General features: G+C 35.4%; 1 protein-coding gene across 1 annotated transcript; it reads left to right on the forward strand.

Moving 5' to 3' along the window:
• The first annotated feature begins 32 nt into the window (after positions 1-32).
• On the forward strand, positions 33-12497 carry TWF1 (twinfilin actin binding protein 1). The gene is made up of 9 exons (XM_074375005.1): positions 33-155; positions 1775-1852; positions 3825-4003; positions 5162-5257; positions 6436-6540; positions 8219-8344; positions 8620-8770; positions 8942-9063; positions 10321-12497. Exons 1-9 carry the CDS (start codon positions 131-133, stop codon positions 10489-10491), a joined length of 1053 nt encoding a protein of 350 aa, XP_074231106.1. The 5' UTR covers positions 33-130; the 3' UTR covers positions 10492-12497.
• Positions 12498-13517: the final 1020 nt, after the last annotated feature.

The raw sequence follows: 13517 nt of genomic DNA on the forward strand, positions 1-13517 counted from the left end.
GGGGCGGCGGCGGCGGGTCGCAGGCCGATGACGCGCCGGGGCCGGCGGAGGAGCCGCCACTTCCTGGAGCCGCCGGCCGGGGCCGCTCGCTGCATTTCAGCACGGGAGCCGGGAGCCCGCGGCCGCCGCCATGTCCCACCAGACCGGCATCCAAGGTAACGGCGCCCGCGCCGCCCGCGGGGAAGGGGCTCCCGGGGGGCGCACGGCGAGCCGGGCTGGCGGCGGGACGGGCAGGGCCGGAGTCGGGCGCGGGGCACAGGGCGCCGGTCTCGGGGGGCGAGCCGGGCCTCTGCGCCTCTCGGCGCTCCCGTGTCCCGGGCGCTCCCGGCCTGCCTCCCTCCGCGCCCGGACCAGCCGCCGCCACGTTGCCGGCGGACCCAAAATTCGCTGGATCCGAGGCGGCCGGGGTGAAGGGGGCGTGCCTTCCACCGCCGCCGCCGCTAGCCCAACTTTCTCCCTTCTTACCGCGTAGGGAAGACCCGGAACAGTGGAGGAGCCTGGGGCTCCTTTTGCTGCCGAGAGCTGGGCGAATTTTCTTTTTTACGTTTCAAAGGAGTTGTTCCAGGATTTTGATGATAAAAAGGAAGATGCGGGAATCATTTTCCTTTCAGTAAGGGTGCTTTCCAAACTCTTTCCCGTTTTCTTCCCAAATAGGAACATCAGCACCGTTGTGTGTATGCCGAGTATGAGACGTTTTGATAGCTCTTAAGTACTCCCCAGGGAACTGAAAAGTCTAATCTTTGTGGCCGCACTTAATCATCCCGTGCAGACAGTTGAATGTGCGATTATATTTGCCCTGTATTATTTCCTGGTTTGAAAATGGGCAGTCTGAAAGCGCTCACCTCATCAGAATCAAATGATATATCCCGGGGTTACTCAGGATCACTTAACGAGTTCTAATATAAACATACGCTCTTCCTGTTAATAGACAGCGAATCTCTCCCCAGATGAATACCTAATTGTGTTTTGTTGTTAAGGGTCTTTGACACCTCCCCCAGCACACACAAACAAAATAATCTCAACTCTAAAAGCATTGCTTTATTTGTCTGCGTTAGTTGTGACATATGTAAGTATGTAATTACCGACTTTAACATGCTTGAGCTTTATAGCAAGCACTGTTAAATAGTAGTTCATGCAGTCAATATACAACCCAAACAAAATTAGAACGAAATTGAAGCTTTAATAGGAATAGAAAGGATGGGTTATTAAATATATATTTGCTCAGGGAGATTACTCCCGATTTTTGAGAAATACAAGTTAGAAAATTGTGACCAGAAGTATAAGCTTGAATGATTTTTATTGACTTTTTCGTTAATCAGGGTAGGATATCTGACATTTATTGTTGTTTTCAGTGTGAAAATTGCCTTTGTTTATCATAAGGTTGAAATTGGACCAGAAGAGAATGAAATCAGGTTTTTAGCACTTTTCAAACAAGCGATAAAATTGTTTTTCAGAATTGTGATTGGCTCATTGTTGGGTTTGAGGAACTTTAATATATTCCCAGTGTTTTCTGGTATAGAATTATGTAGTTAAAACAGATAAAATTAATGTACTTTTAAAACATTAATATTTATATTTCTGAACTGTATACAATGTCTACTATGTTAAACCTTCTAAGTTTTATAATTTTAATTACTGATGATAAGAGGCTACTGTGTACTCAAAACTTTTTTCTTTGTATTGTATTTTGTTTTTTTTCTATTCAAGTAGCATTAAAAAGTATTAATACGTAAGGATAAAAAATAGGTTTACTTTTCTTTATCTTTTTCCACAGCAAGTGAAGATGTTAAAGATATCTTTGCCAGAGCAAGAAATGGAAAATACAGAGTTCTGAAAATATCTATTGAAAATGGTTAGTTAAATATTTTTAAATGTTGTTTGTTCTTGGATTATTGGGTGTTACATTTTTAAATTTCTAAGTCATTGTGATTTGGACTACTAATAAATGTGAAGCAAGTTCAAAGCTTGTCTTTAGTTAACTTGGATCCTGTACATTTAGAGAATGTCCCACAGGCCCCTACTTGACTTCTGAATTCTGTAGTTGACTGTCAGGGAAACAAAAAGATGTTTTTTGGTGTGACATCTTCCTTTTTGACTTTTTGTGCTCAGTTTCTGTACCACAGTCTCTGTCTAATGTCAGTGCTTGCATCTCTGGAATGGAAATCAGTAACAGGTGATTATCCAAAAAAATAATTACTTGTGAACTGTTAATTTAGTAAAGTTAGTTTTGAAATAGAGAGAATTTCAGACTCTCCCATTTTCTCGACTTGACTGTAATGTATGCTGCAGAAATGACTCTCCTTTTTTGTTTGAGGGAAAAGTTCTGAGGATGTAACAAACTATATACCTTGATCCTTTCACAATAAAGCTGTAAGCATGGAAATTTGTTGGCTGGAAGAATAGATTTGAGTGTGAACAATTAATATTATAACTACTTAATCACAAATGAGTATGTTAAAATTTTCCATTGGCCTAATTTCTTAAGTACCTTGAAATATTTTGTTTTGGAAAAATATCTAAATCTATTTTGCTTTCCATTTTCTCTTATATTTTAAAAATGTCAACATAATTTGAGAAATACACAGTTCTATGTATATTACACTCTGTGGGAATAAACATCTACTGTAAAGCAACTTATTTTAGAACTGTTGAACTCAGATTTTAAATGTCATCACTTCCTGACTAGGTTAAATAAGTAAAATGGAAAAACGTATCTAATATCTCTCCAGAAAGAAAATGACAGTATTTCCTATATCATTATTTTCTGGCTTTAGTTTTGTTTTGAGAAAAAATTTTAAATACAGGAACTATGAAGAATAATATAACAAATACTTTTATCTCTTAATAAACGGATGACATTTTATCATGTTTGCTTCAAGCTTTTTTCTAATTTAATGTTTTTGTGGTATGAGAACATTTGCTTTAAACAGTTTTACTTTTTGACCTCCTTCTCCCGAGGCAGCTATATTAGGGATTTTATATTTGTGCAATCTGTTTTTTATATGTACCCCTAAGTAACATATAGTATACTGGTTTGAATTTTTAGATTCACATAAACTGACATCTTTTTCTGCATTATTTCTTTTTCTGTTAACATTTTTATAATTTGTTTTGATAGGGGCTCACTAATTCTTTTTAAATATGCATAGAATTTTATCGTATGACTGTGCTACATATTATATATCTTATTGATGGACATTTAGGCTCTTTTCAGTTTCCACTATTATTTTATAGTGCTGCAGCGAACACCTTTGTATATATGTGAAGAGATTCTCTATGCAGAATACATTCGCAGTTTTACTTGGTTCTGCCAGCAGTGCCCCAAAGTGGCTGTACCAGTTTATGCTTCTGGACAGATTTTTAAATTTGTAGTATTATCGCCAAATAGGAGCTAAGCATGTTTTTATATAGCATGTCTGAACTGTACAATTCAATGTTAATTTTAGAAATTGTATCTTTGAGTGGTGGAACACTTAGTTAAATATGTTTTGGTGATAATTTAAAGCATAAACATTTAAAATGGAATATAATCACCCTTTCTTCAACCATCCAACTCAACTATTTATAATCAGTTTTATATATTCTTTTCTTATGTTTTTAATAACATTATTTTAACTATGCTGGTCATAATTTTTATATCTGTTTTTAATGGTGCTTTATATTTATAATTATATTCTGTGTTACAACCTTTGTCCTTTCTATTTTTTGATGTGAGTAATAGCAATTAAGAACTAACTATATATTAATTTATTCTTCTATTCTTCATTACTCTACCATTTGGTATTTCAGACCATTCATGTATCTTTTAAATTTGTTCTTCATAGAGAAGCTTGTGATTGGATCATGTAGGCAGCCTTCAGACGCCTGGGATAAGGATTATGATTCCTTTGTTTTACCCCTGTTGGAGGACAAACAACCATGCTATATATTATTCAGGTTAGATTCTCAGAACGCCCAGGGATATGAATGGATATTCATTGCGTGGTCTCCAGACCATTCTCATGTAAGTAATTTTTTTGTAACTTGTTTAACATTAAATGCTAGAAAAAATTTTTTTCTGAAATATTCCTAGGCCAAGAGAAAGTTAAGAAGCAGTAGTCATTTCCCATAGAAGGGAATGACCATGGGAAAAAATCCTTGGATTGGTAATGTGTAACCAGAAGTAACGTACTTAGGTTTAGAAGTCTTGACCTTGATTGAAATCAATAGAATTTTTACTGGTTTTAAATTTTAAAATTTGCGGCAATTAGAAATGACTATGGATCTTTGGAGAATAAACTTTACTACTTTGCTCTGAGAGTAATAAGTGTAATAATTCTGGGAACTAACTGAATGTTATGTTAAATATTTTTAATAGCTACCATTCAGGTGTTGGGTGTACACACAAACAAGTATTTCTTTTAGGAGTGATAGTAGACTGATTAATAGAACAAAGTAAAAAATTAATATATGGATACTGCCCGATATTTTAAAGATTAATCTCATTTCTTGTGAACAATAATAATTTTTAAAGTTATGTAGATATCATTCTCAAAAGTCATCCTCCTATTTAATTCTGTATATCCTGTCTGAAAGAAATACTGGATTTGACAGTGCAAAATTATGAGGAGATTTCTATTGGTTAGCAGTTATGTTTGGTAGTTTTCCGGAGATGCTGTTGGACTCTTTAATAATAGTATATATTGTAGTTCTTTCTATCTCTGTCCCTTGTAGAATGGTTTATGCCATAGATATGCCATGAACATTTGACTTTTAATCAACTTAATTAGTAACATCTGATCTATACATGCTTTGAGTAAAATGTCAGTATCAAAATTGTTTCATTTTGATTTAAATTAGTGTTTTAAGTAATTTTCTTCTTATTCTTGAATCATTTTATACTTTGAAAAATGAGTAATTTTTTAAAATTTAGTTTTTTTCTAATTAGTGAAAAATGACTTACAAATTGAGATCTACTTTAGTAGCCATTGATATTTTAGATGCCAATGTTAGATGGTTATTTGTATACACATGCTTCATCATGTTACAGTTGATGGACTTCAGTTTTGTCACAGTTTATTTTCTTAATGTATTTCAAGATTTTAATGCATTCATAAAGTGCTCTCTTTTGTAATGATAGTTTTCACCTATAAACTTACAAGTAAACTTTCACAATCTCTAGGTTCGTCAAAAAATGTTGTATGCAGCAACAAGAGCAACTCTGAAAAAGGAGTTTGGGGGTGGCCACATTAAAGACGAATTATTTGGAACAGTAAAGGTACAAAAACGTATACTTTGATGTGCATCCTATATCTTGCAATTAAAACATGTGAAGAACTCTTAGGTAATGAGGTAATTCATGTGAGTTCTGATTGGTGAATCTGTAAACATAAGAATAAGAGAAAATATTGTTAAATTTCATATGACATGCAAGTTAACTGAAGCACCATGCTTACCCTTTTAAAATATGTTGAAATGTCTTCTGTTAGTCATCGAAAACTAGAATATCTCGAAGGTCATCTAGTTCAACCCCTCATGTAGTTCAGCCTTTCCATTTTAAGGATGGGGAAGTAGACTCAGAAAAACGAAGGACTACTAACAAGAGATAGTAATTTTTAGATATTTTGGACTTTTATACTCATGCTATGGAAGCAGTAACTGTATTTAAACCAGAACATTGAGGTGGGTAAATTGATTGATACTTGGGGTAATTGTTGATTAATTAATACATTTAATTAGTTAAGTTATGACTATATTTACTTTGTCATAAAATTTATATGTTAAATACATGTATTTATAAGTATACACAAAAATTAAGAAAATTGTGATGTATTTTTTGAATGGGCTCTTTTGTTGCTTAGAGCTTTTATTCAGATTCAGGGAGAGAAACACAGTCTGGTGGACAGAGCACAAGACTAGATGGAAATACTTCACTTATTCGCGTTAATTGTGAGATGACCTGGTTTCTTAGTTCTATTCTCAAGTCTTCCAGACCACATTTTCATGAGAATTAAACCTTTTTGAGAATATTTTTTCTTGTAATTAAGAACTATATTTATTTTCTATGAATAGTTATAGAGAAGTTATATAGTAATTATAATACAGAATTGAGAATCTGAATATGTTGATTACTGAATGATTATGGGGCAGGCTTCCCCAGAAGGTTAATCATAATTGTCCTGCAGACTTGAAGCATGACCAGGTTCATCATGTGGCTGGCGTTAACCACCACCACACTCATACAAAAGAGTTAGGAATTATAAAACATTAGGAAATGAAGAGTAGGAACTCCCCTTAAAATTTTTTGAAACCTGTAGAAGATTTATAAAAAGAACTAGTAAAATTCTATTTATTATTTATTTTGAGTTAAAATATTTTATGTTAAGGTAATAATTTTATTTTGCCTAAAACAAAGTACCCTCACAACTAGTAACAGTCGATTTCTGTGCTTTATAGGAAGATGTATCATTACATGGATATAAAAAATACCTGCTGTCACAGTCTTCTCCTGCCCCACTGACTGCAGCTGAGGAAGAATTACGACAGATTAAAATTAATGAGGTAAATTATCATTTTGAAACCCTGCAAGATTTCAAGTGCATAAGGTGTCATTTTTAATTAATGGATGTAGTAGTAACTAGGGAATAAACAGATTAGATAGTTTACATTTATTCTGTTTAGTTTAGAGACAAGACTGTGCTCAGTGTGTTTTCAGGAAAAAGTTAAAAGTGAACATTAAACCTCATGTCAATTTCATACATAGCTTTCTCCTGTCTTTATAATGTATGTGATAGATTAGTAACCTTCCTGTCAGAAGTACAACTGTTTTTAACTTTGTACTTTGCATACTAACTAAATGGGAAAAGCGTGTGTTACCCATTTAGTGTGAAGGATATTCTATCTAATGCGTTGCCTAAGGAAGGTTTGTTTTGCTATTTCAGAGAATACTGATGACTAAAGAGAGTAAAACATAAGGGCTATAGTGTGTTTCAGATTTCTAGAACTTCTATAAATTAATTTCTACGGACACAACTTGGATGGGGGTTGTGTATATATATAGGGATGGTTATTTGAGTAGTCGTTTAGCATATTAGAATCAATACATTTCATTCATATTATAGTTTATCATATTTCTGATGTATTTACTGCAGTCATTCTAATTATAAACTAGAGTAGCTACTGTATTTCAAACAGGATTTTACAGAAAAGAACACGTAGCAGAAACCACTGTTCACTTGTCTGAGTAACAGAGTAGTAAGCATTAGTCTGGAAAGTGATTGAATATTATTTTATATTGACCTGATAGCAAGGAGGATCCATCTTTCTATTATTTTAACTCAAGGTATTTGAGTAGGGGCTTTTACATGAATTTTTTTTTTTTACAAGTTTGATAGTCTGTTTTATTCCTTGCAATCAGAACCCAGAGGATCATACTGGGGTATGCATTTGCATGTGTTCCATGATGTTTTCATTATCCAGTACCATTTATGCTGTAGAATCTCCATTCATTTTTTTTTTTAAAGTAAAATTCTATTTGACTTTCTGTTGCAACACTGCAAATGAGACCCTATTCCAAGTTATCATTTATTGAGTATAAAAGTCTTAAACACGTGCACTGAAAGCTTTCTTGAAGTACTCTTCTTGTCTTCCAGTACATGCACACCTGTGTTCCTAGTCATGAAAGCTCTAAGTTTGGAACTTCTGCAGTAGTATAATTTGTTGAGCTGTGTGTGTCTTTGTATACTGTTTGTACTCCTTTCAAATCAGTGCATGGTATTTGTGTTGCATTTTATGTTTAACAGAACAAAATAAAGCTCTATACGTATTGTATATATCTCACACTGTTCGTAATTTCATTAAGTAAAATTTTGTAATTAAAGGTGTAATCTGACGACGCTTCAAAGAGCTTATGTAGCTCATGGCAATTGTGCCGAACTAAACATATAAACAAAACCCCCACAGTCTCACTAACATTGCACACTTTCTCAGATACTCACTTCCAGCATTTTCATCAAAATGTGTCATACACTCTGCATGTTGACAAAGTGCTAGCAGAACCTGAAACAAATGTGAAAAAATAATTTGCTTTTTAAGTTAATAGTGTTACTTTTAATTACATTTATAAAAAATAGGCAGGGGCGGAATGGCACTCACTCTGTAGAGGCTGAATTTTCTTTTCTTTGCCACCTGTCACTGCTAACTGCTAAACTTCACTGGTAAATTAAATCTATTGTACTAGGTACAAACTGACGTGAGTGTGGACACGAAGCATCAAACACTACAAGGAGTAGCATTTCCTATTTCTCGAGAAGCTTTTCAGGCCTTGGAAAAATTGAATAACAGACAGCTCAACTACGTGCAGTTGGTAAGAGACATAATAATGATTGTTATGAGATAGCTTTTCTTGGTAGCTTATGGCTTGGACAAAGGTTTACTTTTAATGGATTTAAAATCTTTTTATTTGCTTCCTGATTATTTTTTATTCATGTTTTTTAAACTATAAAAGCAATGTATGTTCACTATGGAAAAAGTGAAATTGTAAATTGTGTCAGTTTCCCCTTGTCTCCTACTTTTTTAATTATAAATTTTAAATTTTTGTGTATCTGTTCTAATGAATGTATTCTTGTTTCTTATTGACAGGAAATAGATATAAAAAATGAAACTATAATTTTGGCCAACACAATAAATACAGAACTGAAAGATTTACCAAAGAGGATTCCCAAGGATTCAGCACGTTACCATTTCTTTCTGTATAAACATTCCCATGAAGGAGACTATTTGGAGTCTATAGGTAGATGATACTTTTTTTTTTAACGTGTTACTTTCAGTTTGCTCATTGATATTTCATCACTATATTCTTTGTTACTTCTTGGCCAGAGGGCTTGGTTGTAGTTCTGTGAGGTTTAGAGTGTGCTTTAATGGATATGCTGCTAATTGGATTTATTATTATTTTAATTCACAGTTTTTATTTATTCAATGCCTGGATACACATGCAGCATAAGAGAACGAATGCTGTATTCTAGCTGCAAGAGCCCTTTGCTAGAAATCGTAGAAAGACAGCTACAAATGGATGTCATTAGAAAGGTAACTACCTATTTATCTAATTTATTTTATGGAATTTGTCTTATTTATGTATTTAATACCTACCTATTTATTTTACCTTTTTAGTTTTTGCTAGATTTTTATTGTCTTCTTCATGTAGTTCATGATATATTGTGATACACAAGTGAAAGTACTTTTTTTTGGTTCATACCATGAATCCTTAGGAATGCCTCTAAGTGCTTGGGAATGACCTGTCATGACCCCAGTCTCCCTATAATCTATATTCTCTAATATGTGGCTACAAGCTGCTTGTGGCTGTTTAAATATAAATAAAAATTAAATCAATATAAAATTCAGTCCCTTAAAAGCACTAGCCACATTTCAAGTGTTCCATTAAGCCACGTGTGACCAGTGATGCTGTACTGGATGGTGCAGAATTGAGAGAACATTTCCACATTGCAGAATGTTCTGTTGGACTGTGCTGCCAGAGCAACACACTTGTGATTGCCTCAAGGCGTGTTATTAATGAGCTGTAGTCTCCATTTATAACCGAATCATGGGATGGTTGAGGATTTTTCCAGTTTGGGAGAGAGAATGGGCATAAACATAGCAATTTAGGGAGCTAAGTTCTCAGTTTTCTTAAATTTATTTTCTTAAATGGAGGTGAGGGCAAGGAGAAAAATACAGTTTATTCTTCAGCCCTTTAACTCTTAAAACTCAGGTCCTTACAAACTGCCAGAGGACCAGATAATAAATATTTTAGGATTTGCCAGGCCACATCTGGTCTTCATCACATAATTCTTCTTTGTTTTATTATTTTGTTTGTTTTTACAACCCTTTAAAAATGTAAACACACTCTTAACTTGAGCTAGATTTGGCCTGCAGGCCACACTTTGTCAGCCCCTGCTGTAGTGATTTCGAGTGACTCAGGGGGCCGTGAGTAACGTCTCTTGGAACATATGTAGTGGACCAGAGCAGAACAGCTGGACAACATAGTAGAGACTACTACTATCCTACTGTTAAACATTAGTTAAATTAGAGGAGAAAGAGGGAACCAAATAGAAGATGAGTATAACTAATTACATATTCAAGCAGCTCATTTAGCCCCCTCCCCCTCCGCCCAGAAAGGATGGAAGTGAAACTATTTGCACGTGGTCCTTGGTTCTCTCTTGCTGGAATAGGTATTATGTATTTATGCGTGAGCATTCAGACCTGAAAACTGGCTCGTAGCGTGTATTAGGTTTTGAATGTTGTGTTTTTCCGCACTGCGTCATACGGTGCTAATTTCGTCTCTCACAGATCGAGATAGACGATGGGGATGAGCTGACTGCAGACTTCCTTTATGAAGAAGTCCACCCCAAGCAGCATGCACATAAGCAGAGTTTTGCAAAACCAAAAGGTCCTCCAGGGAAAAGAGGAATTCGAAGACTAATTAGGGGTCCAGCTGAAACTGAAGCCACTACTGATTAAAATTATGAAATTAGCTATTGCAATACTAGTTTTTTAAAAGTCCAGCTTTTAGTACAGGAGAACTGAAATCATTCCATGTTGATAAATAGTGGGGGGAAAGTTGTACTTTTTGAAAATTAGCACTTTTCACTTCTGTGTGTTTTTAAAGTTAATGTAATAGAAAACTCATGGTTTCTAATTTTGAGTTAAAGCTAGAAAAGGGTTTGACGTCATGATGTTTAATCTCGTCACAGTTTTCATAACGATGATTCCACACTTTCACATAATTCTTAAAATTTTATACAGTTGGGCCAATTTCAGAGAGTCTAATGTCTATAAGTAAGGTACAATTCTTATTACTCTTTAGTGAGGCATCTTTTTTTTTTTTTAAGGGAGAGAGAAAGACCTTAAAATATTCATTCTGCTTAATGAATATGTTAGGGACCAGGATAAATTATTTTCTAAGCTGAAAGCTTCACATGCCTAGGAAAAGCGGGAACGTTGCTCACCCTGAGGAGCAGTGCTCGCTCAGACCTTGGGGTCATGTCTGCTCACTTTGAGAACTAGTGGTTTATTGCAGCAGTCTTTTCTGTTTGACTTCTTTGGTTTTTTAAATGGCATTAAAATTTCAGAAGATCAGCTTACTCTGAAGCCTAAAGGGTACCAGATATTTTCTATACTGCAGGATTTCTGATGTCTTTGAAAGACACATTTAAACAGCTTTAGGAAATTCTCTTTCCAGTGCTTGAAGCATTTTCCATTTCAAAAGTAAGTCATTTCATGTAAGTAGTGTGAGGCCAAATATTTATGTTCAGTTGAATATTAAATTAATATTATTCAAAAGCAAACAAACTAAAGGCAATATAGAAAAAGTTTTAAACATCAAGATTGATTTCTCTCCAACACCGTATTTATAGGCAAATTGTGTTCTTTGTCACTTTTGGGCAAATACTCAGATTTAACAGAATTCTTTTAAACTCCTAGTGCTCATCAGTGTAACACAGATAAGCACTTAAGAATCTTGTTTCAATTTATATCTTATTTCAAAACACATTTAACTGTTTTCTAAAGCTTTGCATTTTCAGTTACAACCTACAGAGATTTTGAGCCTCATTTTCTTTGCTCCTTGAAGTAGTAGGGGCTGGAACACTTTGTCATATTGAATCCGGTAAACCTGCTGCCAGAGCCATCATTTTGAGGAGTTTTCTAAGTGAACCGTGGGGATCCAGGACTTAGAATTTCTTGATCTAAACTTTGTGCTGCATAAAACAAATATCAGAAATGCACGTTTCGTAGTATAAAATATGAAACACTCATTTTTTACACTTTATTATCTAAGGTAATATATGCACCTTTCAGAAACTCAATGTGTGTTCAAGTAAAGCACGTTAGAGTAATTATTTTATTATGAGTTGACAGATTGTTTTTCCCCCTAGAATTAAGAGTATTTGTGTGGGGTTTTGTTTGTTTACAGATAATCAGACTATAATATTTAAACATGCAGACTAATTGGCAGTAACGTTGCACTTGTTTACGAAAGATACACTTTACGTTTTTCTGTGGGTGCACGTGGGCGCGCGCGCGCGCACATACACACACACACACACACTACTGCATTGAGAGTCCTGGATTTGTGTTGTCTATCATAGACCAAGCTGCTGAAGCTGTTACTTTCAGTGAGGAAGAATGTTAACCTGTCTTGAAGGCATAAAATAATTTAGTAGTGGGTCCATGTGCAATTATACCCTTAACTTCTACTACACTACATGAAAGTTAAGAGGACATTCCAGAATTTAGATGTGATTATGTAATCTTTAATTACTATTAAACCAATGATTGTTGGAAATCAGTGATGCATTTGTGATAGAGTATAACGCGTCGTTTACAGTATGTTTCAGGTGATGTCATAACAATAGAAGGTGAATAAAATATTCCCAGTAAATTTATATAGCAGTGGAGAATTACATGCCTTCTGTGGACATTTTATAAGTGCATTTTATATCGCAATAAAATTTTTTCTCTTTAAATTGTGTACTAAATTGGTTTTCTAGTACAGTTTTTTTCCAGTGTTTGGATAAGTCTTCAATACCTGGTAATAGGTTAAACGCCCATTCATCTAATTTAATTAACCTATCTAAATCAAAAAGGATTTTCAAATAGCTCGAAACCTAGGCAAGTTGTATCAATAGTGTGCTTAATAGGTTAGAACATTCCCACTACTGCAGCAGTGATGGAAATGCCATGAGCTGGACAGTTCCTGCTGTGACAGAAGTGCTGCAGTAGGATGGCCAGCGCACTTGACGCTGAGCTGTTACGAGGCGTTCAGCAAATACTGAATGCACACTCCGATTTGTGATTCAGTGTCGAATTGGCCCTTTTTATTAGGGCAGCATTACAAAGTGGGTGTCTTTGGTAGCAGCTTTACAAAGATGGAGAATTGTCCTTAAAAGGGCTGATTTTGAAGCCTTTTTTTAAAAAGTTAATTCTTGAATGCATTTCTAACTCAAAACTAAAATAATGTGCCTGAGGTCTCTATTGTAGTTTGATATATACCCTTGCACACATTTTCTCTGCATATGCAGCCGTGTATTGTGAGGATGGGGGGGTTTGTTTTTTCAATACTGACAGGGGCTTCATGTCCAGAGATTTGGAATCACGGGAATCATACAGTTCCAGGTATGATTCATGTATAGCCATGACTGGGTACAGTTTGCCTTAAATTATATCAATTGAAGTTCCTCTCCCCCCACCTCCAGCCATTCAGTCAACAAGCTGCATAATTATTCCTGTGTATTGGTATATAAGTTACCATCAACAGTAACATAGCTTCTGCATGACTTGGCCCATGGCTCCCCACCTCCCTTAATCAGTCTGCTCCAGCTCAGCTGCTGGCTGTGCCTCTAAAGGACCAAGCACATCGCTGCCTGAGGAACGTTGTGCTGTGTCTTATACAATATCTACGTCTTCCTCCCTCGCTTAATGCAGGTCTCTGCTCAAGTGTCATCCTAGAAAAGTCCTTCCTGACCTCCCAATCTGATTGTACCCCC

The sequence above is a fragment of the Camelus bactrianus genome, chromosome 12 (genome assembly GCF_048773025.1).
Source record: "Camelus bactrianus isolate YW-2024 breed Bactrian camel chromosome 12, ASM4877302v1, whole genome shotgun sequence".
Taxonomy (NCBI): domain Eukaryota; kingdom Metazoa; phylum Chordata; class Mammalia; order Artiodactyla; family Camelidae; genus Camelus; species Camelus bactrianus.